The sequence below is a fragment of the Bos indicus x Bos taurus genome, chromosome 1, assembly GCF_003369695.1.
Source record: "Bos indicus x Bos taurus breed Angus x Brahman F1 hybrid chromosome 1, Bos_hybrid_MaternalHap_v2.0, whole genome shotgun sequence".
NCBI classification, from domain to species: domain Eukaryota; kingdom Metazoa; phylum Chordata; class Mammalia; order Artiodactyla; family Bovidae; genus Bos; species Bos indicus x Bos taurus.
The window spans coordinates 82,829,523-82,855,484 of NC_040076.1; the positions used below are offsets into that span (position 1 = coordinate 82,829,523).

At 41.2% G+C, this 25,962-nt stretch overlaps 1 protein-coding gene and 1 pseudogene across 4 annotated transcripts in view; one reads left to right on the top strand and one right to left on the bottom strand.

Moving 5' to 3' along the window:
* Nucleotides 1–15,679, bottom strand: part of LOC113897813 — an 18,060-nt pseudogene extending 2,381 nt beyond the window's left edge.
* ABCC5 (ATP binding cassette subfamily C member 5) overlaps nucleotides 15,508–25,962 on the top strand; it is an 82,442-nt gene continuing 71,987 nt past the window's right edge. The window contains exons 1-2 of one of the 4 annotated variants that reach the window (XM_027539666.1): nucleotides 15,508–15,621; nucleotides 18,500–18,676. In XM_027539666.1, coding sequence (XP_027395467.1) covers nucleotides 18,548–18,676 — 129 coding nt within the window. In that variant the 5' untranslated portion in view covers nucleotides 15,508–15,621; nucleotides 18,500–18,547. Of the gene's footprint in view, nucleotides 15,622–17,452; nucleotides 17,703–18,499; nucleotides 18,677–25,962 lie in introns of those variants that run through there. The other 3 variants (XM_027539708.1, XM_027539673.1, XM_027539681.1) reach the window with 3 other exon arrangements.

Below are 25,962 nucleotides of genomic sequence, written 5' to 3' on the forward strand. Positions count from 1 at the left end.
AACCCTTTCTTTCTCTTTCAGCATGTGATTCTCACTCACCTGTGTAGACGAAAGAGCTGAAGGTGAGGGTGCAGTTCTGTTCATCAAAGGGGAAATAGAAGATGTCCAGGTTGCAGATGCTGGTTACCCGCATTGGCTTACTGTATTTGATGTGACCATTACTGTTGATGTAAGCCATGAGACCTGGCGGGGTCTGATCTGTATCCATCCTGAGTGTGAAAAGGACAGAGAGGTAAAAGCTGTGGGCCCCCCATCAGACCTGGCCCTCATCCTCTCCCAAGTTGCCCATTTCTGTGCTCCAGCCCCACTCATCTGACCTCGCCCTTCTACCTATCTCTGTGTTCTGAGGGTTTCAGATGCTGCTCCTTTCTGGTTGAGTCTGTGCTTGGCCCCCATTGGTTACATCATGCTCTTCCCTAGAAATGTGGTCTCCTTCTTGCTTTTTTCAGCTCTGACACTCACAGCTCCTCAATGAAGATATCTGGAAGCCACAGGTTCTCAGTTGCCATGCCCAGCTTCCTGATGCCCCCGCATTCCTCTGGGTTCCAGGTGATGAACGGATTGTACCAGATCTAGAGAACACCATGGTATGGGATAAACAGGAGATGGGAACTGGCTTTAGTCTTCCTGTGTCTCTTGCACTCTCCATTCCTTTCTTTACTCGTTTCTTTGCTCTCCCACCGCACCTCTGGTGACAACTGTCACACTGTCACTGACAAATCTGTACTTTCACTTCTTCCTCAGTGCTCTCTGGGGAGACCTGGAGCTTGGCTTTGGGTTCCCTGGGATGGAGCCACTGAAGTACTGGCTTCCATGATCTTGGTTTGTGCCACTTGCTTCCTGAGCCCTGTCTCTGCCCTCCTTAAACTGGCAAAATAAATCAGAAAATTTTATATTTTCATTATTGGTCTGGCTATGTTTGAACTTGTTTAATTTGTGGATATTCTCAGATTTATCCATTTTAATCCTCAAAATTGGACCTTGCGGTGGAAAAAGGGAGGTACTATAGCAAAGGGGAAACTGAGTCCATCATACCATATTTAGCCACAGGAATGATGTCATCAATTGAAGCTGTGCATCCTGGAAAAACAGTTTTCATCTGAGATTACTAACTTAATGAAGTGAAATCCAATGACACCACCCACCTCTTAATCATTTACAAGGCTGTTCTGTATGGCAATTATGATTTTTAATCATAAACCACTAAAAAATGTAGGTCATATAATCCAGTGTACATGAGAAATGCAAGTGAAAACACCAGTATGAGAGTAGTCCATTGGGTTTATGTTTCTTGTGGTGTATCCCCCAAAAGGGAGAGCTTTTATCTGCATTGTATCATTGTAGCATTCCCTGTCATGCCTCCCTATCCCATAGACTGAGCTCTTAACTTACAAAATCCAGTCAGTGCACCCACTGCTCATCATTACAGAGTTGGGTCAGGACTTACTACTTCCAGGATGGCAGACAGAGTGAAGGAGATGTTAACACGAATGGGGATACTGACATTGGTGGCTGGACGGAAGGCCTTTCTGGCGAACGCTGCTTGGAAGGCAGCAGGATCCACCCCATGCTGGTCAAAGCCTGAACAATTGATGGTGAATGTATCTCCTCTCCCTGTAGAGAGCAGAGACTGTGAGAAGAGTGCCAGGGCTGCGGTTTGGGGAATGTTTCTGCACAGAGAGACAACAGGGGTTATGGAAGAAGCAGGTAGACTCCTACTGCTTGGACTAGGCAGTATGGGTTAGGCTGGAGTAGTAGGCAAATGGTGGAAGTTGATAAGGTGAGCTGAGTCAGAGCTCCATTCTCAATTCCATTCTCTCTCTCTCCATGCAAAACTTGTCTACATGTATATGCAAACTCAGCCCTGAGCACCACTTTTTAGTGTCCTGCTATATTCTTAACAATCTCAACACAAACCTCTGTCCTTGAGCCATTTGGGTGAATGTCACTGACAAATTTTGCAATCACAGTTCTCCTCTTCACTATATGAACAGAGCATAGGTGGTCATGAATTAATAATGAGGGAAATAATCAGGTGGGTAGTGAGAAATCCGGAGAAGGCAATGGCACCCCACTCCAGTGCTCTTGCCTGGAAAATCCCATGGATGGAGGAGCCTGGTAGGTTTCAGTCCATGGGGTCGCTAAGAGTTGGACACGACTGAGTGACTTCCCTTTCACTTTTCACTTTCATGTATTAGAGAAGGAAATGGCAACCCACTCCAGTGTTCTTGCCTGGAGAATCCCAGGGACGGAGGAGCCTGGTGGGCTTCCGTCTATAGGGTCGCACAGAGTTGGACACAACTGAAGTGACTTAACAGCAGCAGCAGCAGCAGCAGCAGTGAGAAATCCATCCGTGGGACCTTAAGGAAGGAACTCAGTTTTCAATTTAATGATTATATGTCTTTGCGTTGTACTGTGAGTGTTCTCTTCTAAAACTCAGGACTCATCACCACTGAGACTATCTTATAAACAGTTCCTTGATACACCTCTTATACCCAATCCTTTTCTAATCATACTTTGTGGGGCAGAAACAGAGAATGTATGTGGTAGGATCTCCTGGTCGAGTCTGTTTTTGTCTGTCTCTAATTTTGTGCTATACCTCATTGCTTAATCTCAATAATGAACAAGAAATTACTCTAGACTGGGAAATTACACTGAAAAGTTTACTGAAAAGTCACAATAGAACTTTTCATCTACCTCAATTCCCTTGGCATCTTTCCTTTTCATTTGCTTAAGAGAAATAAGGCTTCCCCAGTGGCTCAGCAATAAAGAATCTACCTGCCAATGCAGGAGATCTGGGCACTCAGGTCCGATCCCTGATTTGGGAAGATCCCCTGGAGAAGGGAATGGCAATCCACTCCAGTATTCTTGCCTAGAGAATCCCACAGACGGAGGAGCCTGGTGGGCTACAGTCCATGGGGTCATAAAAGAGTTGGACATGACTGAGGGACTAAATAACAACAACAAAGAGAAATAAGGAAGAATTTTCTTCTCTCAACAACAGTTGATACCTAGAAACCGTGGGGTAGATTATATGCCTGGAAAGAGAATGACATGGAGAAAGGAGAGAGGCCCATGGAAGCATGGGGAGTGGAGAAGTAGCTTAAGGGAAAAGTCAGCTAACTGTTAGGACCCTAGAAAGTGCTATACCAAACTGTCAGTGTCATGAATTTCCATTTTTTCCAAAATGGAACACCCATTTGTTAACTAGAAATAAAAAGAATTAGCCTGGGTCTGTGTTCCCCAGACTTTATATGGATGCTGTGCTCTTGTTCTTATCCCATCTTACCTTGGAGCAGCAGGTAGAGGATGAGGCAGAGGAGGAATCCTTCCCCATGGAGCCAACCTTGTTCCATCTTCCTCTCCTTGGCTCTTCTCTGGGGACTTAGTGATGATGTTGATTTTAAAAGACCATAGGCCACACCTCACACCCTAGCTTTGAGTAATTCCGGTGTCAGGTGTCAATAGCCATCTCTCTAACAAACACCCCCCAGTGACAACAGGATCTCATAGAGGACTACCCTTCCCGGTGCCCTAACTAGACCTGAACCTGGTCTCCAAGAGTCATCTGACAAACCAGTTTGGAGAGGAGGAAGAAAAAAAATTTGGTCAGTGGAGCAGTGCTAATGGCCTCCTCATACTTTAGAATCACTCTGGCATATAGGGCACCATAGGAAAGGCACAGAATGCCTGCTGTTTCCTTCAAGTAGCACACACACTTGTTTTAACCCTGCTGTCATCTTTCCCCAGAAAATGCAGGGGGCATCTTCTTTTATATAATCAACTTCAGACTCAGAGGTTTTATATATGACTTCTGTACTGGCAAAGCACCTGTCTACAATGCGGGAGACCCAGGTTTGATCCCTGGGTCGGGAGGATCCCCTGGAGAAGGAAATGGCAATCCACTCCAGTACTATTGCCTGGAAAATCCCATGGACAGAGGAGCCTGGTAGGCTACAGTCCATGGGGTCGCAAAGAGTCGGACACGACTGAGCGACTTCACTTCACTCTCACTTTCTGTATTGGCTTTTGACTTTTTGAGTGTGTCAGAAGCAGTTTGGATTGGAGGAGGAGTGGGTGGAGGGGAGATGGCAGGGTTTTCAGCAGAAGTTGATTTGTAAGGTCATGACCAATCTGCCTGCAAATTCATGTTGCTTTTGGACCCGCTGGTGTTTTTAGGAAATTTGTTAGTTGTCAACATTTTAAAAATTGGGAGATTTCATGTAAAAACTGTGTTTCTGGCCTCATTTGAAAAATAAGATCAAGCAATACTGGGCTCACATTTTTACTATACACAATGCTTTCTGCCAGAGCTGTGAAGTGGTTAACTCTTTGGATGAAGAATATTCTCTCTAGATCATCAGAGTGTCTTATAGTCTTATAGTCACCAACTATTGTCTTATTCCTGACCAGCTCCCCTCACTTATGTTACCTCCTTGGCCTCAGTAGGTGTTCAAGTTTGCCTTTGAGTGTTAAGATTAATTTTCTTGTTTGATTCTTAAAGAGCCTTAGGAAGTAATTTCAAAATACCATGCCATGTCTAGGTGATCACGGTCTTGTCAGATTAAGAATGTGAAAATATTTGGTTCCTGGTAGAAGCCAGACATATGGGTACATGGGCCAAAGTCATCAGTGATTTCACTTGTTATTCTAGAGTGATTTCTGTTAGGGAAAGCTCTAGGGAGTGTCTTCAGTGGCTAGGAGAACCAAGGGAGATGTTGCTTCAGGGAAGAAGCTTTTCAGGCTAGTTAGTATGAGATAGTAAGAAAGGTCTAAGACCAAATCCTATTTGAATCATGTCACCCTCTCTGTGCCTCCTCTCTAAGGTTGAGAGGATAAAACCTGTCATGCAGGAGTTTTATGTGGCTGGAGATAATATGTATACACTGCCTGTCCTGTCCTAACCAGCTAATGAATTGGAGCAGCAAGAAACAGTGAAAGTGGCAGTAAGAGTAGTTGCTATTGTTATCCTCGACGTCTTAAGGTTATTCAGGTTGCTTCAGCCTGCACGGAATCTTCTGGACTTAAAATGTTTGAGTTGACTGAACCAACCCCAGTTCCCATGAGCGGAAGAATGTTTCCTCTTAGCTTCACTCAGCTGAATGCTGACAAGGACAATCCCTCCATTCTCCTCAGCATCACTCTTCATCTTTTGAGACTTCGTTCCCCTTTAGGAAGTTTATTTACTTATTTTTTCTTTTTTAAAAAGATGACTTTGGACCATCATTTCTCAAAGCATTTTCTGCAGAACTCTAGTTCTGTGGGATGTTCAGTGCTTTTCTGAAAAATTATTTTTCTTTGTTCAAGTTCAAATAACTCTGAGAAATGATGAATTAAACAAGGAGAATCAGGTATTATTACTGTAGGATTTCTCAGAGTATTTAACTAAAATGTTAATGTGACTTGAAAATATCATGTATATGATTTCCCATATGTAGTTAACTTTCGGGAATTTCTTTTTCTCAGACTGTCTTCAGAACTAGTACTCCATGAATATTTTTGGGAAACACTGCTTTAGGTAAATAGAGTAAATCTATAAGAAGAAAACTTGAAAAAAATTTGTCTTTGATTTCCTGATGATAGAATCTAGAATGCTGCAGCATAGGTAAAAATCAAGAAATTTAAAAAATACATGAGGTAAGTGGGTTTTTTTTTTTTACATAAGTATTTTAAACCTGAAGTTTGATTAGAACCATGAGAACCCACAAACAAATAAGAGATAAAAGAAGTATCGATTTCAAGCTGTTTCTGAATCCCTGAGCAATATAAACTTAGACTGCCTCAAGGAGGAATTTTCTTTTCTTTCTTTTTCTTTACAGTGACCTACCAGCTGGAAGCCATGTGTCATCCACCTAGATCTAATTTTAGGATGAGAATTTAAAAACATGCTTTGGTATTGTTATCTCTCAAATATACTCAGAAAAAAACATTTTAGGAGCTGAAGGGCAGTGTTGGTTTTTATCATTGGTTGTCTTGCAGTCAATAATGGGTATAATTTATGCTTTAAGAGTACATATTTTTCCCTTGTGGAATTCAATAAGTGAATTATTTTGAATGAAAAATAAACACAGCCTGCATCACCTTAAAATTTTCCTGACATTCATGCCAGAAAGGTTATTACCAATGTAGACCAAAGTTATTTATCACTTCGTTTGATCAAAAGCCCATATTTATAAAACATCACACCTGAGAAGCTTTTTGGAATGACTGGGAGTGACCATTCTTCCAGTCTGTCTAGGCCTGTCCTAGTAAGAAAGTGCCATCGTAGCTGGACTGTTGGTTCTGGCTTCTCTGGCTTAGTGGGACCCTGTTGCCTATCATTTGTGACCTAGTGGGTTTCCAGTCCAGTATTTCATGATGGGGGAGAATCCCTCATGCATATATGCTAGAGATGCTAGAAATGTTAAATATACTGAATCCTTTTATTGGCTTGAGTAAGTAATCCTTACTTGTCATTCTGGGAGGAGTAAAATTCTAAGGCCTGTAAAATCCTAAACTGTGATGTTGGTTATTTTAACTGAGTAGATTTATGTGGATGTTCTGGGTGGTGGCAACATCTAGAGCAAAAACATGGAAGCTATAGTGTTGAGAGGACCTCAGATTTGAGTAGAAGAGTGACAGGAAATGAAGCTGTGGTATTATATGGGGCCAGATCACAGAAGGTCTTGTATACCAAGCTAAAGTTTGGTTTAATTGAATAGCCCAGGATTTCCCAAACTTGAGTAAGGTTCAGATCTCTTTTAAGGGAAATAATTCTCCTAAACCCCTGATATTGACTTCAATTATTTATATTATAATATTACTTAATATGTATATTAATAAAACCATGTATAATGTCCTTATGCTCATAGTTCTTATACCACTATAAAATTAAAATAAATTTATAAATTACTACATACAAGGCTACAGAATCAACACAACACTAGTTTAATGAGGTAGATAATATTGTTTTATTAATATTAGATAATTTCTGTCACTTTTTCTCTCTTAATAATAAACAGCTAGTTTTTAGAATACTTGTCTGTTATTTTGTTGAGCCAATTTGATAATTCATCTCAGTATAGTAGTTCTTAAACCTTTTTATAAAAAGTAATCATTCATTTCATTCTAACTACTCCCCCTAGTTGGGAAGTTAATACTGCAAAGGTGGGGAGTATGTAATTCTTTCCTACATAAAGTGAATATGTGATATGATTTATCATAACATGCCTATACTACTGTATACTGTGTGAACACTCAGCTTCTCCCACGAAGTTCTCTATTAAAAATTCTGTGAAACCTTTGTCTGTAAAACATGTTATGATGTCATTTGGCTTTCATTCAGTATTGTTTACATTTTAAATCCTCTTCTCTTCTTTCCTAATTTGCCTGAGACCATTAAAGGCACATTATTCTGTTGTACTGTATTGTTTCCATGATCATGATGTTAAATAAAAGATTCTGTTTATTAACTAATCTTTAAATATATTTATATTTGGCTGCACCAGGTCTTACGTTAGTTGCAGCATGCAGCACCCTTGATCTTTGTTGTGGCATGTGGGATCTTTAGTTGTGACATGTAGGATCTAGTTCCCTGACCAAGGATTGAACCTGTGCTCCCTGCATTGGGAGCTCAGAGTCTTAGCCACTGGACCACCAGGGAAGTCCTAACTAAATTTTTTTTTAAATCTTACTCTATGAAAATTACAAAATTGATCTTCAAATGAGAAATTTTGTCTTATAATTGGCAGAAGAATTCAACACAAGTGCCACAGCAGATGTGGGGTGATCACTTTTGACATTAGCTCCTGACAAGCTAGCTAGGGGAGGGTGTCAGGGGATTGCTGCGTAGAGCATTTTTTGTGTCACTAAATGGCACTACCATCCATCAAGTTCTGCAACCAGAAATCAAGGTGTTCCCCCGACACCTCTCTTTCTCATCCTACTGTATCTAATCCATCAACAAGGTTTGTCAATTTTACCTCTTAAATTTTTCTCATGAGTCTGTCCACTTCTCTCCATCTTTTCCACCACAATTCTAGTCCAAACCACCATCCTGGATGACAACAGTCATTCCTGTTAGAAACTTATCTTCCATTCTAAGCTATCTAATTCTTCCTCAAATCTGCTGGCCTCAGACACATTTTCAAAATGGAAATTTGATTTCTCAACCCTTAACCTATTCACTTTTTAAAACCTTGCAATGGTTGGCTTCTGCTGTTACTCTAAAGACCTTTAGCATGGTCTACTTCTGGAGACCTTCCCTTCCTTCTCCTGCCACCTGGCCTTTGTTAAAGTTCCTCTGCTTGGAGTGCTCTCTTCTCTGCCCGCTTCCACCATCTTCATTACTAGCTCCTACTACTTCACTAATAGCTCCTACTGTTCTTCAGATGTAACATGAATCTTTCTTTTCCAGTACACAGCACAGTTACAGTTTAAATTTGGATTGATATTTATCCTGGACTCTAAACCAATGAGGTCAGGAAGCTTGTCTATTTTGCTTCCATTGTATCTCCATCAAACATTGAATAAATGAATAGACTAGGTACATTACATAATATAAATATATTTAAAGATGCATACAATTCTGCATTGCAACATAGATTCTCTAGCCCCTTGCTTGAAGGTTGGAGAGTATCACTCCCTAAAACACTTCAAAACACAAATACACTTTGAGGAGGGGATGCTTTGCAATTAATACTATGTAAATAAGTTAAGTCTTTGGCCCAGGCTATCCTTGGACAAGCCAAGGTAGTTGGTACCTTAGTGTATTGAAGTTTTGATCCAGGGTTGTATAGTGTTCATCTATGTTTGTTTTTTTTTTTAAACCTACGTAAACAAGCCTACATATTTAAAGTATTTCAGGGAGATTTTTTGAAGCTTTTTATTTTATATGAAGGTATCAGATACGCACCTTTTGGGTACTACAGTGTTTTAAGCAGTGTCAGAAGTACTAGTATGCCTTAGGAGAGGTGGCTTGAGGTGTGTTGAGAAAGAAGTTTTCTTCTCCCACTGGATGGCCAGAGGTGCTTAAAGAACTCTCAATAGATATATGTTTATATATCTATAAAGTGAAAGTGAAGTTGCTCAGTCATGTCCGACTCTTTGCGACCCCATGGACTGTAGCCTACCAGGCTCCTCCATCTGTGGGATTCTCCAGGCAAGAATACTGGAGTGGGTTGCCATTTCCTCCTCCATTATATATCTATAACTTTATCTATATTTATATATCTATATGTATACAAACCCTCAATATTTTTCTGATAAACTGAATGTATCCTTATCGAGAAGGGAAATGATTTATTCCTATGATACTAAAACTTTTTTATTATGACATACTTACAGGTTACCAAAAAGTACAGCAAATGATTTTAGAAGCACTTGTGTACCCCCTGTGAAGCTTTGTTAAATTTTAACATTTATAAATCATTTTTTAAAATTGATGTATAGTTGAGTTACAATGTTGTGTTAGTTTCTGGTGTGCAGCAAAGTGATTCAACCATATTATATATATATAATACATATATATAAATATATATATGTTCTTTTTCAGATTCCTTTCTATTATAGATTATTATAAAATATTGAATATAGTTGCCTGGGCTTCCCTGGTGGCTCAGTTGGTACAGAATCCTCCTGCAATGCAGGAGACCCAGGTTCGATCCTGCATTGGGAGAATCCCCTGGAGAAGGGAATGGCTACCCACTCTAGTATTCTTGTCTGGAGAATTCTTGTCTGGAGCAACCTGGCGGGCTACAGTCCATAGAGTCACAAAGAGTCAGACATGACTGAAGCGACTGAGCAAGCAGCACTCATAGTTGCCTGTGCTATACAATAGATCCTTGTTGCTTATCCGTTTTAGATATATTAATATGTATCAGTTAATCTCAAACTCCTAATTGTTGAGGAGTTAATCCCTCCCCCAACCTCTCCCCTTTGGTAATCATAAATTTGTTTTCTATGTCTGTGAGGCTGATTCTGTTTTGTAAATAAGTTCATTTGTATCATTTTTTAAGATTCCACACATCAGTGATATCATATGGTATTGGTCTTTCTCTTACTTACTTCACTTAGTATGATAGTCTCTAGGTCCATCCAAGTCATTTCTTGAAGAAATAAAATATTACAGGACAGATAAAGCCCCTTGTGTATCCCCTTGTGTGTCCCTCTCTGTTCTCACTGAACAACACAACAGCGGTGAATACAAATGAGGTCATACAATTTGAGTCTTTTTGCAACTTAATTGTATTTATTTATTTTTGGCTGTGCTGGGTCTTTGTTGCTGCTCGGGCTTTTCTCTAGTTGCGGAGAGCAAGGGCTACTCTCCAGCTGTTGTGCATGGGCTTCTCGTTGCAGTAACTTCTCCTGTTGTGGAGCACGGGTTCTAGGGTGTGTGAACTTCAGTAGTCGTGGCAGGTGGGCTCAGTACTTGTCGCTCCCGAGCTCTAGAGCACAGCCTCAATAGTTGTGGTACACAGGCTTAGTTGCTCTACTGCATGTGGGATCTTCCCAGACCAGTAATTGAACCCATGTCTTGTGCATTGGCAGGCAGATTGTTTACCACTGAGCCATCAGGGAAACCCTTTGTAACTTATTTTTGCTTAACATTGTTTTTGAGGTCTATACATATTGATAACATTTTAATTCTTGTTCTTTAACAGTTGTATTGAGTTGTACAAATATCATAATCTTGTTCTCTTGTTAATGAAATTTAGATTCTTTTCTCTATTATAGAAAATGCACAAGGAACATATCTCCTTGTGCAAATGCACAAGGAACATACCTCCTTGTGCATGTGTGTGAGAGACCCTTTAGGGTAGCTTTTCTCAGATGATTGTATTAAGCCATAACACCCTAAGGTATTCACTGTGTATAAGGAATTAACTTCTAGGCATCTAGAATGAGTGTGCTGTGCTTAGTTGCTCAGTTGTGTCCAACTCTTTGCGACCTCATGGACTGTAGCCCACCAGGCTCCTCCATCCATGGAGATTCTCCAGGCAAGAATACTGGAGTGGGTTGCCATGCCCTCCTCCAGGGGATCTTCCCAACCCAGGGATCAAACCCAGGTCTTCTGCATTGCAGAAGGATTTTTTACCATCTGAGCCACCAGGGAAGCCCAGAATGAGTTTAGCTATGTGTTATCCTTGGGAGAATTGAGAAAATAGTTACTCAAATAATTTTCTGTAGGGTTTGACTCATTTGCAGAAGCTCTGATTGAGAATGGCTTCTGTAGAGCATGTATGTAGAAGTAGAATAGCTAGGTTCAGGATAGGCATATGTGATAGAACATTAGCTTTCACCAAAATCTGTTCTTTCCTTCTTCCATTGTGACAGAATTGTAGATGGCTCCTAGCTGCCTCATTGAGAACTGCATTTTCTTGCTTCCTTCTCAGTTAGATGCAACCATATGACTAAATTGTTACCAATAGAATGTGAATGGAAATGAGAGATGTTGCTTCTGGGCTGATCTGCCTTAAGGCCAAGTCACACCTCCTCCACACTCCATTTTTCCTTCCCTTCATTTGGGTGACTGGTGGTGGCAATTAGTAGAGCAACTTTGGAAGCCAAATGTTGAACTTGACAGAGTTCACCCTGGGTCTCCACCTGAGTGCCAAGACCACAACTTACACTGCTGATCTGGTATACTCACTCACCTGGGACTTTTATGCAGGGGCAAAATAAACTTCTTGACTACAAGACACTGAATTGTAGGGTTTACTTGGGATCTTTTTCATACTGTTCATGGGGTTCTCAAGGCAACAATACTGAAGTGATTTGCCATTCCCTTCTCATTTCAGATGCTAGCAAAGTAATGCTCAAAATTCTCCAAGCCAGGCTTCAGCAGTACATGAACTATGAACTTCCAGATGTTCAAGCTGGATTTAGAAAACACAGAGGAACCAGAGATCAAATTTCCAACATTGGGTGGATCATAGAAAAAGCAAGAAAGTTCCACAAAAACAGCTACTTCTGCTTTATTGACTATGCCAAAGCCTTTGACTGAGTGGATCACAACAAATTGTGGAAAATTCTTAAAGAGATGGGAATACCAGACCACCTTACGTGAGAAATTTGTATGCAGGTCAAGAAGCAATAACTAGAACCAGACATGGAACAACAGACTGGTTGCAATTGGATAAGGAGTACATCAAGGCTGTGTATTGTCATCCTGCTTTTTTAACTTATATGCAGAGTACATCACACAAAATGCCGGGCTGGATGAAGCACAAGCTGGAATCAAGATTGCCGGGAGAAATATCAGTAACCTCAGATATGCAGATGACACCACACTTATGGCAGAAAGTGAAGAAGAACTAAAGAGCCTTGTGATGAAAGTGAAAGAGGAGAGTGAAAAAGCTGGCTTAAAACCTAGTATTCGAAAAAATAAGATCATGGCATCCAGTCCCATCACTTCATGGCAAATAGATGGGGAAACAATGGAAACAGTGAGAGACTTTATTTTGGGGGGCTCCAAAATCACTGCAGATGGTGACAGCAGCCATGAAATTAAAAGATGCTTGCTCCTTGGAAGAAAAGCTATGACCAATCTAGACAGCATATTAAAAAGCAGACATTACTTTACCATTACATAAAGGTCTGTCTAGTCAAAGCTATGATTTTTTTAGTAGTCATGTATGGATGTGAGAGTTGGACCACAAGAAACCTGAGCACTGAAGAACTGATGCTTTTGAACTGTGGTGCTGGAGAATCCCTTGGAGAATCTTGAGAATCCCTTGAACTGCAAGGAGATCCAAGCAGTCCATCCAAAAGGAAATCAGTCCTGAGTATTCATTGGAAGGACTGATGCTGAAACTGAAGCTCCAATACTTTGGCCACCTGAGGTGAAGAACCGACTCATTGGAAAAGCCCCTGATGCTGGGAAAGACTGAAGGCAGGAGGAGAAGGGGATGACAGAGGATGAGATGGTTGAATGGCATCACCGACTCGATGGACATGGGTTAGAGCAAGCTCTGGGAATTGGTGATGGACAGGGAAACCTGGCGTGCTACAGTCCTGGGGTCGCAAAGAGTCATACACAACTGAGTGACTGAACTGAAATGAATTTGGGGCCTAACAGTACAGTTCATTTCCAACCTGTTAATTTGGCCAACTGTTATGTGGTTCTATCAGTCGATACTCTACCAGCAATGTGTGAAGCATCCTGTCTCTCTAGATCCTGAAAACACAATATTGTCAGATTTTTATGTTTCCCTATCAGGTGGGCATAAAATGGTATCTTGTTGCTAATTTAATTTCCATTTCCCTGATTATTAGTAAGATTGGGTATCTTTTCCCCTGGGCCCTGCTGTGCTCAAGACCTTGTATGTGCCCTCCAGGAGTGAAGTTTCTGTATTCACCAGTCTTGTGGAATTCCTGCAATCAAACCCTGATGTTCTTCAAAGCCAGATTCTCTGGGGGCTCCTTCTCCTGTTGTCAGACCCTTTGGTTGGGAAGGCTAAGGTGGGGCTCAGAACTTCACTCCTGTGGCAAAACTTCTGTGGTATAATTGTTTTCCAGTTTGTGGGTTGCCCACCCAGCAGGTATGGGATTTTATTTTATTGCGATTTTGCCCCTCCTACCATCTCTTTGTGGTTTCTTCTGTGCCTTTGGATGCAGGGTATCTTTTTTGGTAGGTTCCAGTGTTTTTTTGTTGATGGTCATTCAACAGTTGTTTGTGATTTTGGTGTTTACATAAGACAGGAGAGCTCAAGTCCTTCTACTCCACCATCTTGAGCTTATCTCCCTGGGTCTCTTTTCATATTTGAGTGGCTGCTTGAGTTTTCCTTTTCTGTGAACTGTCTATTCACATCATTTGCCAATTTTTCTATTCAGTTATTTAGCATTTCTTATTGAGTTGTAGGAATTATTTGTATTAAAAACTTTGTCAGTTATAACTTGTAGTTTATCTTTTTGTTTTATGGCATCTTATATAGAAGCTGAAACTTTAATATAAAAATTAATCAAACCTTATTTTATTGTTTTTGTATCTTATTTAAGAAGTTCACAAAGATATTTCACATTTTCTTCTAAATGTTTGAAGGTTTTCCTTTTCAGTTGGGCCTTTGATCTATGTGGTATGAAGCTATAACCCCTGAGTTTTAAGAAATACGGATGACCAATTGTTCCAGCATTATCCATAGTCTTTTCTTTCTTTCTCTACTGATTTGTAATGTTTTCTTTCTTACAGATCAGCTTTACATGTATGCATGAGTCTGTTTCTAGGCTCTTTATTGCATTGGTTTATTAATCCATTCTTGGGCAAAACACTGGGTTAATTACTTCAGCTCTATTGTACATTGGTGTGCATTTTGTTTGTTTTTTGCTGTGGTTCAAGTCACTTGTTTGTTTGTTTTTGCTGTGGTTCAAGTCACTTGGGATCTCAGTTCTTAGTTCCCCCACCAGGGATTGAAGCTGGATGTGACCTTGTCAGTGAAAGTGGGGCGTCCTAACAGCTGGACAGCTGGGGAATTCCCTACATTGGTGTTTCATACTAGCTAAAAGTATAAAGGTAGAGGAGTCATTTTACCTTCCATTAAAAAAAACAACTTTGAAATGGATAATCATAACACCTATACCTATTTAAAGGATAATCTCCTTTAAATACATGGAGATTTAAAAAACAAGTATGTAAAGCACAAGATACAGACTGCTGCTGCTGCTAAGTCGCTTCAGTCATGTCTGACCCTGTGCGGCCCCATAGACGGCAGCCCACCAGGCTCCCCCATCCCTGGGATTCTCCGGGCAAGAACACTGGAGTGGGTTGCCATTTCCTTCTCCAATGCATGAAAGTGAAAAGTGAAAGTGAAGTTGCTCAGTCGTGTCCGACTCTTAGCGACTAGGTAGCGACTAGGTACAGACTACGTAGGCACTAAACACAGTAGTTATTTATGTTATGATCATCTTGAAGGTACAAATGAAACACAAAGAGAAATGAAGTGATCAATCTATTTGGAAACCTCAGTTTCATTTATAAAAAGGGATGAATTGGCATGTCGTTTCTAAGGCTCTTGCCACTCTAAAAACTGTCATCCTGGCGTTTATTTTCTAGAACGTGGGCAGCACAAAAACATGTGATGGACAGTGGGATTAAAGTGAGACAGGTGATAATGCAGGGTCGCGAGCACGCAGTGGTAAACCCTTAAGGGCCACACAGATAAGATGAGGGGCCGGCTGGTCTCCTATAGGCTACGGTGACCTTCACCGTGTTTTCTGGTGCATAAACGGCCAAGCATCGCCGTGACCGCCCTGCCTACAAACACTGGGCAGCCAGCCCACAGAGGGCTACTGTCAACCCTCCCGACCACTCACTGGAACACAGGGCCTTGGAGAAGATTCCAGACAGGATCGCAGAAACTCTGCGGAGGACGGTGCAGAGCCTGGAGCGCAATGGAAGGGAGGAGCGGCCTGCATCTCCTCCAGGGCTTCTACAGTGCTTCTGGGAAATATAGTTCTTAGCCGCGAAAGGAGCCTGGGGCTCCAGGAAGCGGGACTACAATTCCCTTCAGTCTTGGAAATTCTTTGTGCAGCACGCCTGCGCAGTCTGGAGGCCAATGCCGCTATAAAGGCTTGTTTTGCTCCAGGGGCTAATGCTCCGGAGCGTGGTCGAGTGGCCGGCGCAGCCGTCCTGGAGCTGGGGCACAGGTAGGTGTCGGTGACTGCCGTACCCCTTCCTTCTCCCTCGGGTTGTCGCGGGGGCCATCCCCATCCAGTGTGTTTCGGCCCATAGTGGGGGACTGCGATCGAGGATGCGAGCAGTCCGCGGGAATCGGAGAACTGAGAAAAGCGGCCTGGCCTTCCTCTAGTCTCCCGCCGCCTCATTTTCGGGACGCGACCGGGAGGGTTGGAGGTGAGGTCCTCGGAAGGCAGGTAGGGTGGGATGAGTGATCGGGGTGCCGGCTACATTCCCGGCTAACGCCACCAGGTGGTGCTACGCCCGCGGCCTGTGTGTGTGGGTCGCTATCGCCTTTCCAGGCCAGAATTGGCCGTGGGAACGCCCTAAGGCCAGGGGTATCCTAGGGGATGCTGGCCTGAGAGAAGCCCCCCTCTTCAAGGTTGTAGAGAGACGGTTTGGGGCACCCCCGCTTAAGCCGCACAGAGGGGACTGAGCACCCAGCGACCTCAGAAGTCATCGTCTCATTTTGGCTATGGGGTAGATAGAGGTTCGTGACAGAAGCACGCACAGGAAACCCTTGGCAGAGTCCGGAATGGAATCCGGATCTCTTGACAGTCATTAGTGCTCTTTCCCTTTCCACCGCAGAGAGCTGCATGGGGCTTTGTATTTTTCACGTAGGGGTCATTCGGTTTCTGCACAGACATGGGGGAGGCAGGAGGCAGATGGACACAGAAAGGACTGGCAAAGTTTCAGAAGGTTTTGAAGGAGAAGATGAATAGGTCGTTCTGGGGTCTCCAGGGTGAGTCAATGAAAGGTGTGGTAGGCTGGAGACAAGTAGCTTTCAGGGAGGTGGTAAGTACATACCCTTGTAGCTTCAGGTCTTTTTGTGTGGCTGCAGGGCCTGGAACCACATTCCTGAGGTGTTGGAAACCTAAGCAATATTGCAATGAAGGCAATTTGGGAACACCAGTGTGGCTACTTCCAGTCCTTGTAATCCTGTGCAAACTCCTCCCCCCAGGCAGTTTTGACTGCATCATTGTACAGAAGGTCTACACTTAGCACTGAAGGAGAGTCCTGATTAAAAAAAAGTCGCTGACCAAGAGACCTCTATGGGTTCTCTCACTTTGATTATTCTGCTAAGTGTCATGTACAGCTCTGACTCAGAAGTAAATGAAAATCCCTTCCCTTTCTTCTTCTCTCTTAAAAAAGACTTTTAAACAACTTTAAGGGAGAACAGAAAGAAGAAAAGGGAAATACAAATAGTACCCTCTGCTTCATCCCCAAACTCTGGCCTAGTGATCTTTCCTTAATTGTTTTCTTCAGATTTGGGCCTTGTTTGTTTCCCAGATCTATTGGACTTCTAGCTCTTGGCTGGCCTTCCTGATACTCAGAAGATGGAATCCTCCTTATGTTCAAGGCCAGGAGATAGTAGCTTTGTCCTTGCACAAGGCCTGTCTACTTTCATTGCTCTACCTCTTGGCCCAGGAAATTAAATAAGCAGGAGTGTTAGAGGGAATGGAAAATTGCTCCCCCCACCCTTCCAACTTAGAATAACCTGGAACAAAGTGATTGAAAGAAACTGAGGTTACATGAATTCTTAGGCAATTGAGGTGATCCTTGTGGTCTTCCTGACGTGGCATTTGGCATTCTGAGTGAGTTTCTATGGCCTCCTTCCTTTCAAACTTGCTCCCCTCCTCTTGCCTTTTTTCAAAGCAGGACTGATCTTTTCTGCTTTCCAGATAGTTGGCTAGGTTGAGGAACCTTTGGCAGGGAAGGTTGGACTTCAGTGATCCCTGTAACAAGCAGGATTATTCTGATCTGCAGCTGCATCCTGACACTGGGGACACTGGCAGATGCCAGATCTGTTTATAGTTTAGGCTTAATGAGGTCCCAGTGACGTGATTGCTGCGCTCTTGGTTGTAAGCCGGTGTTCTTTATGGTGCAGTTTGTCATTGGACAAGGTGACTTTTTTCTTTGAAAGATAAGTAGTTGAGCAATATCAACTCAGGGTACTGGAGCCAGACCTCTGAAAGGTAAGAAGTCAAGCTTTCTTTTGTGCTGGAAACAAGTCTCTATGGTGGAGATTTAGTCCTTTTTATTTAGAGGATTTGTAAGTTTTCTTGTTTTCTGATACCTTAAAAAATGAATTGTACTTGTCAGAATTATGTCCGCAATGTTGTATTTTTCATTCTCAGTGATTGATAGGAATTTATGGAATTCTAAAGGCAACACAGCTACAGTTCTTTAATTTCTAGTGAGGCTGTTATAAAAAGTGTTTTCCCAGCTTGTATCTGGGAAGCTTTGACCATCTTAGGGTGGAGTATGTATGTGTTTTACTTTTTCTAAAGTAACCAGAATTGATACCAGGTATTGATTAGAGTTAATCAGGCTAACTAGGGTTTAGAACAGCGTTTCAGGTAGATACTAGATAAGACTTAGTAGAACAGGGTGGGGAATTTCTTTTTGCTATTATTTTTTTTATAACAGCTTTGTTGAGATATTTGTATACTATGAAATTCACCTGAGTGTAGAGCTTGGTGTTTGGTTAGTATATTAACAGAATTGTGCAATCATCACCACTAGCTAATTTTAGGACACTGTCCGTAATCCACGGGGAATTTGTTTTTAAAATTCAGGTGTAAAATTTTTTTGGAACAAACTTAAATTGTTTCTGGAAAGCCTTTTTTTTTTTTTTTTTTTAAAGATTTATCTAAATGCTCTATGCATTGCAGTTGAACTTAGTTGAGAAAAATAAAATGGTACTTGAAAGATGTTTGAGAATTTATTTTTATAGATATAATGACAGAAAATTTTAATGCTTTTGTCTCTTTCTCCCTATTTTAAAGTACTTTTACTTATTAAGCACAATTTAGGAAATACCTGTCCTTGATGCATTTTTAATTCCAGGAATTCTCAAGTGGAACCAAGAGTCTGTGAGCCCTCCACTCAGAGAAGATGAAGGACATTGACATAGGAAAAGAATACATCATCCCCAGCCCTGGTTATAGAAATGTGCGGGAGAGAACCAGCAATTCAGGGCAGCACCGAGACCGTGAGGACTCCAAGTACAAGAGAACTCAACCGGTCAGTGTTGCCCTGCCTAATTTCCTCTCCTTATCTGCTTGCTGTGCTAGACCATACCTTCTTTCTTCACAAAATGCATAACTGAAAAGAGGTTTCTTTTTCTTTACTGACTTTAGGTCACTGTTAAGAATTTATTGTTATTTGTGAAAGAGAAGATGTTGGCTCTCCACCTGTCATCTGTTTTTCCCCTTTGAGTTCTCCTCTGAAAAGGTGTTGCTAGAAAGAAGACAGTTTATGCAGGGTTGGGGAGGGGAAGGGCTGGGCAGGGAGCAGTGGGAATAGGAACCATTATACTTCAGTCTTGTACTTATAATTGTTCCCTCCCTCTGCCTCTGTTGTCTGCTTTTAAAAGGTGACTGGAGATTCTCATTCAGATTTCAGAGCGTACTTGGAACAATTCTATATTGGTGGAGGATAATCAGTTGAAATTTTCAAGAAAACCTATGAGTGTAAAGGAGTCTTTAGTGAATAATTTCCTCCGAGGGAAATAATGAATATGCATTTTAATCTGGAAGAAACATCTTCGTCTGGGGAAAAATTCTTGAATTGCAGAAGTAATAAGAAAGAATGGGGGTTGCTGGGTAGGAAGTTGAGGTTTGTGTTCCTGTATTTGTTCTGTGAAGGCAATGGCACCCCACTCCAGTACTTTTGCCTAGAAAATCCCATGGACAGAGGAGCCTGGAAGGCTGCAGTCCATGGGGTCGCTAGAATCGGACACAACTGAGCGCTTCACTTTCAATTTTCACTTTCATGCATTGGAGAAGGAAATGGCAACCCACTCCAGTGTTCTTGCCTGGAGAATCCCAGGGACGGGAGGCCCGGTGGGCTGCCGTCTGTGGGGTCTCACAGAGTCGGGGTCTCACAGAGTCGGACATGACTGAAGCGACACAGCAGCAGCAGCATGGCTCTATAGCTGACACTGGAGTTTCATTAGCCTGACCTTACTTGTCCCTCTTTGCTACGTGAAAGCTGTAGCCTTATTAATCAACATTTTCTCACTGATGGGTATTTTCTGTTTCGACTGTCTGTGATACAATGCTTTCCTATTCAAGCTTAACTTTGGAAAAACATACAGATTCACTGTAATCAGTGTCAAATCCTTAAGGTCCCAGTTCTGTACCGTTTCTGTGTCCTTTTGTTCAGACTTTATGTTAAAACACTTATTGAATATCTCTTTTGAATGCTTGACATTTAGTATAGCACTTACACTGGAAAAAGTCACAGAGAACGAATGAAGTGGGGATGCTGTCAAGCTGTTAAGTCATCTGTGTCTTAGTGGCTTAGGAATTAAAATAGTATCAATGGTAGAACCTAACTCATGAGATGCCTTGAGTATTAAATGAGCTAATACATATAAAATGCTTAGAATGGTGCCCGCCACGTAGCCTGTGCTCAAAGAATGTTAGCTCTTAGAGCTAGTGCTATGCTAAGTCACTTCAGTCGTGTCCGACTCTGTGCGACCCCATAGACGGCAGCCACCAGGCTCTCCCGTCCCTGGGATTCTCCAGGCAAGAACACTGGAGTGGGTTGCCATCTCCTTCTCCAATGCATGAAAGTGAAAAGTGAAAGTGAAGTCGCTCAGTCGCTCAGTCGTGTCTGACTCTTAGCGACCCCATGGATTGCAGCCTACCAGGCTCCTCCATCCATGGGATTTTCCAGGCAAAAGTACTGGAGTGGGGTACTTAGAGCTAGTAGTCTAGGGCATAAGAGGTGTGTGGGAAAGTTCTACATGTCATGCTAAGGAATATTTTACTATGGGCATAGGGGAACTACTGGAAATTATTAAAAGGGTTTTTTTCTCTTAATTTTTTATTTGGAGATGACCGTAGATCCACATGCAGTTGTAAAAATAATACAGAGAGATCCCATGCATACTTTATCTGGCTTCTCCCAGTGGTAACTTCTTGCATCCTATGGTATAAAATCATGACAGGATATTGATTGACAAGGATAACATGCAACCACTTTATTAAGACTTTGCCAGTTTCATGTGCACTTATTTGTGTGTGTTCTATGCAGTTTTTTCACAAGTAGATTTGTATGACCACCATCACAGTCAAGATACAAATCAACTCCACCAAAAGGATGTCTTGTGCTCCCCTTTAATTTTTATTATTTTTTTAATTTAATTTTATTTTTAAACTTTACATAATTGTATTAGTTATGTGCTCCCCTTTTAGAGCCACAGCCTCCTCCCTTGCCCTCTCCCCTAGTCTTTGGCAACCACTCATCTGTTTTCCATCTCTGTGATTTAGTCATTTTAAGAAAGCTGTACCAGTGGGATTATATAGTATGTAACCTTTTGACATTGAATTTTCTCACTCAGCATTATTCCCTTGTGATCCATCTATTTGTTGTGTATCAATTGTATTTTCCATGTTATAGATAGACTACAGTTTGTTTAACCATTCATCTGTTGAAGGAAATGTGGGTTATTTCTAGTTTGTAACTATTATAAACAAAGCTGCTCTGAACATTTGTGTATAGGATTTTTTGTGAATAAACCTTCCATTTCTCTGGGTGAATTCCAGGAGTGTAATTGCTGGGTCATATGGTAAGTGCGTGTTTAGTTTTATCAGAAACTTCAGTACTATTTTTTCCAGAGTAACTTTAATTTTACATTCCCACCAGCAATGTGTGAGTCATCCAGTTTCTCTGCATTCTTGCCAGTATTTGATGTTATTAATTTAATTTTAGCCATTCTGATAGGTTTGTCTGATATCTCATTGTAATTTTACTTTGCATGACCTAATAGCTAATGCAGTTGAGCTGAGATTTTTAAGACTTCATTTATCTTAGGAAGATTAATTTTCAGGCAGTATATGAAAAATGTGTATGAGACAGAGAGAGAGACAAAATACAGGGAGCAGCCTGGAGCCTCCTGTGCCAGCCCAGGTGAAAGAGGTCAGGGGTCTGGATCCAAGTCTAATAGTGAAGATGGAGGAGAGGGAGAGACTTAGGGGTATTTCGGGAAGGAGGGAGGGAGACATTGGGGTGCCTGTGGTAAGGCTATTGATGGGCATATGGGGAAAGGAGAAGGAGGTGAGCATGAGTTTACTTTTGAACATGTGGAATTTGCAGTGCATCCAGATAAGGTGATCAGTAGATAGAGTACAGATGCGGAATGGAGCTGGGACAAGTTTCAGAGTCATTAGTGCATCTGTGTAGATGAAGCCTTAGTGAGCTTGCCCATGCCTAGCTTGTAAAACAGGAAGAGATGGAACCTGGAAAGATAGAGCGTGGTCCTGTGACATTTCTGAGGACAGAGACCCTGTCCATTTAGTTAGAGCAGAACTGACATTCGGGTGTGCAGTGGCAGCAGCAAACTTTTCCTCTGTGGGTAGAGAAGAGTTGGAAGTAGAGTCACTGTTGTGCCTTGTGTCCTCTAAATGATTAAGTCAGGCACCAGACAGAAAGTTTCCTTCATGTGACTCAGCCTCATCTTGAAGAAACAGGAGGCTGATACCAACCACTTTTGTGAGATCTCAGGAGTCCACATGAATTTAATTTTCATTATCCTTTGATGTTTCCTAAACTTTTAAATATGAGTATTGTTTTCCGGTTTTTTTTTTTTTTTAACCATATCCTGTAGCCTCTGAACTTTTTTTGTTTTTAACTTAAACTGTTTCTTTTAATCAACTTTTTTCTTTTTGCTCAGCCTTGACCTAAGGAATAGAATTATAGGTTTATATAACATATTTTTTTACACATGATAAAAGGCATATATAATGATCAAGTGTTTTTAAAAATTCACATAACACCTAGAATGTTCTTGCATATTATCTATCAAAACTCCAGATTTCATAGATACAAATACATCTTCAACTTGTCTCGTATGTTAACAGTTTGCTAATAAGAAAAAAGCAAAATGACAAATTTCTGGTTCAGCCATGGTATAAAAATGGACAATTTAAGTATCTGGGAAGTGGAATGGCTATAAAAGCATACCATTTACCTTTTTTAAGAATGTAAGTAGATAATTGGGTAGAGATTACAGTTTCGTGTCTTATGATCATAGCCATTGTTTTTGTATTAGTTAGTAGAGATGAAATCTGGGACAAGACCTCCCAGATGCCAGTTCTGCCTATTATTATCCATCAGAAATGAAAAACAGTACCTCCCAAAGTAACAAAAGATAAGGATACATTTGTGGCTCTTAATTGGAAAACAAGATTTTATCCACCACCATTAGCCTTTGATAGGTTCAGTTTAACATGGACACATGAAACTGTCAAACAGAAGTCAGAAGTAAAGCACCAAGTATTAAACGCATTTTAAACAAGTTGGTGATTTTCTTTCTTTCTTTTTTTTTTTTTTGCTGTCAGCAAAGTTGCAGAGTATATTGTTTGCCCCTTTCCTAATATTATGACCAAATCTTTTGGAATACTCTTTGGGAAAATTGCTCTAATCGTTCACACCTTCAGATATTTGTATCACATCTGCTTAGAGCTAGTTAAAATAATGCATTTTCACACCTTCCTTTTGTTCAAGACTATTGAGGTAAAGCTTGTGGCCACACACAACTTCATGATTTGCAGACATCCTTTAATCCTGAAGTGCTAATAGGGGTGCCTTCTGGTGCTGTTAGTTCTTTGAGCCTAAGTACTAATCTTGGCTGGTGTTAGGCTGGCGTTATTTCAACTAACATGAAGATTTATGTCCAGACCACTCCTTAACACTGTTCCCGTGTCTGAGGCGTGACTCTCTTTTGAACATAGCTCCTTTTCTTATAATTGCATTCAGATATGTACATGTTGACCACATAACTCTACCAACTCTGGTTGGTTTGTTTTAAGATGTGATATATATTCTTTTTTTTTTTTTTAATTCAGCAAACATTTGAGCACTCTCCAAGATGAACACACAGCCCTGAATGAAGTGTTCTGGTGCACATGATGATAAATTGAGGCTGGCCCTGCCTAACCTCCCTAGAAGCTTCAACTCATAGTCATGTATGTAGATTACTAAAATTTAGATGCTGTGGAATTTAACAAGAAGAAAAGAATTCTTCAGTCTCTCAGATCAGGGAAGATTTCAGGAGGTAGAATTTGGTTGGAGACTTGAAGAACAGGTAGAATTTGGAGAAATGAAGAACATGCCTGGTGGAAGAAAGAGCTGTGGGTAGGACCAACAAGCTGTGGGTAGGCCAACCAAAGAACTGTTGGCTTTGAGCATCAAGTGTGAAGTCATAGATATAAAGGGCTAGATCATGAGTTTCAGATGATGTGTTTTTGTTTGTTTTTTTTTTTGCTAAATCTGCAGTTTATTTTGGTAGGTTTTTTCCTCATTTTAAAAAAGGCCAGTGAGGTTTTTTGTTTGTTTTTCAAACTTTTAATTTTATATTGGAGCATAGCTGATTAATAATGTTATGATAGTTTCAGGTGGACAGCAAGGAGATGATGTGTGTTCTTGAATAACAGGCCAAGGAGTTGGTGTTTTAGTTGCTTCAAATTAAAATTGAAGCAAAAACAAGACAAAACTCTGTGATACTTTTATAAGCTTTTTTTTTTTTTGGTGGTAGTTTTCTCACTGTGCTCAGGCTAAAGCCAAGGGTGACTGTTTTTTTTCCCTAGCATGTCTAATCTAACTAAGAAAGGAGGAAACATGCAAAATAAGGAGTAGTCAACTAAAGTTCATGTGCCTGTACTACTTTACTCTTTTTGTCCCTTCTGTCAAGTGTACCACTAGTGGGATTTGCTTTCTACCCATGTTAGAATATTCTGCCTCTAGGCAAAGTAACAAAGCAAGTATTCAGAGTCCAGTGACCTTCACCAAGTGTCTCCTTTAGTTCTGTGTCCGGCTGACACTTTAGTCTTGGTTGGAGTACTTGTGATTAGTGAGTGGAAGAACTATTTGGGTGAGCTCAAGTTATACGCTAGAGACAAGGATGTGATTAGTAATCTCTTACCAAGAAATAGGATTCTAGGATATGTTATTATGAAAGAATTATGGTCTCTTACAGAAAATGTGCAAATTATGGAAGATTACAGGAAAAAATAAAATCACCCTTAACACCTCTACCTAGGGACAACTATTGTTGTCATAAAATAGTTTTGTTTAGCACTTTAACAAAATTTGACTCTGAAAGCTCTTCTTTATGGATGAAGGGTATGTGAATTTTTCTATGCCCTTGTGTTTTCAGCGTCAAAAATATTACCTGTGAGTCTCCTTGCTGTTAGGAAGGAGAGCGGGGTGAAGGAGATTAGTATTGCAGTCTCTGCGTTATTTTTCTCTTGATTGGTACTCAGTGACTCAGCATATTTTCTGGACAGTCAGTAATAGGATGAGTAAGAACACCTGCCTCCCTGCCCCCTTTTCCCTGAAGGCATCTATAAAGCTTTATAGAGCTTAGTACGGTATGATACGGTCTCTGGCCTGGTGCCAGATGTTGGTCTCCAATAGCAGCCTGGAGCTCTCTGGTGGGGATGACAACAGTGCTGCCATTGGTGCAGAGCCCGGGTGGCTTTCCTGCATGGTGACTGAGTCTAGAGCCCGCAGGTCTCCTGAGGTTGGTCTGCTGCCTTGATCATGAGCTCTTTTACGCCATCTGCAGCGTGGCTGCTGCTTCCTAGCTAGGAAATGCTGCTTAAGGGAAATAAATATAGCTTGTTGGCACGAGTTAAAGGAGCTTTCTGTCAAAGGGAAGAAAAGTATTGGAACTAGCAATGTATTTTTCAAGCAATTTTAAATACTCAAGCCTTTACTTTGTTAAAATCTATAACTTGGAAGTGACAAATGGTTAATGAAAACTTTTTCAATGAAACCTGGGTTTTGCTTTGAGGTAGCCTTGTACTGGGGCTTCCCAGGTGATGTGTTGGTAAAGAAACTTGCCTGCCAATGCAGGAGATGCAAGAGACATGGGTTCGATCCCTGGTTTGGGAAGATACCCTGGAGAAAGAAATGGCAACCTGCTCCAGTGTTATTGCCTGGAAAATTCCATGGACAGAAGAGCCTAGCAGGCTACAGTCCATGGGGTCACAAAGAGTCAAACGCTACTGAGCATGCATACGCAGCCTTGTGCTAATGCTTTCTAAAATGTCTCACCATTCTGTCCCTCACTTTCTCGTAATCAAAAATTAAAAAGGCCAATGCCAGGAACAGGGAACAGGGCCTCTATAAGTCTTTACAATAGTTGAACCTCTCAGTATCAAAGTTACAGACTAATATGAAGATAATTTGGTGCACAAAAGTCCACTAATTAGTAGAATTAATCTTATTAAGTCGATCCCTTCCCTCCTTACCCCCCTTTTTGTGAGTTAACCTATTTAGATAATTAGATGCCATAT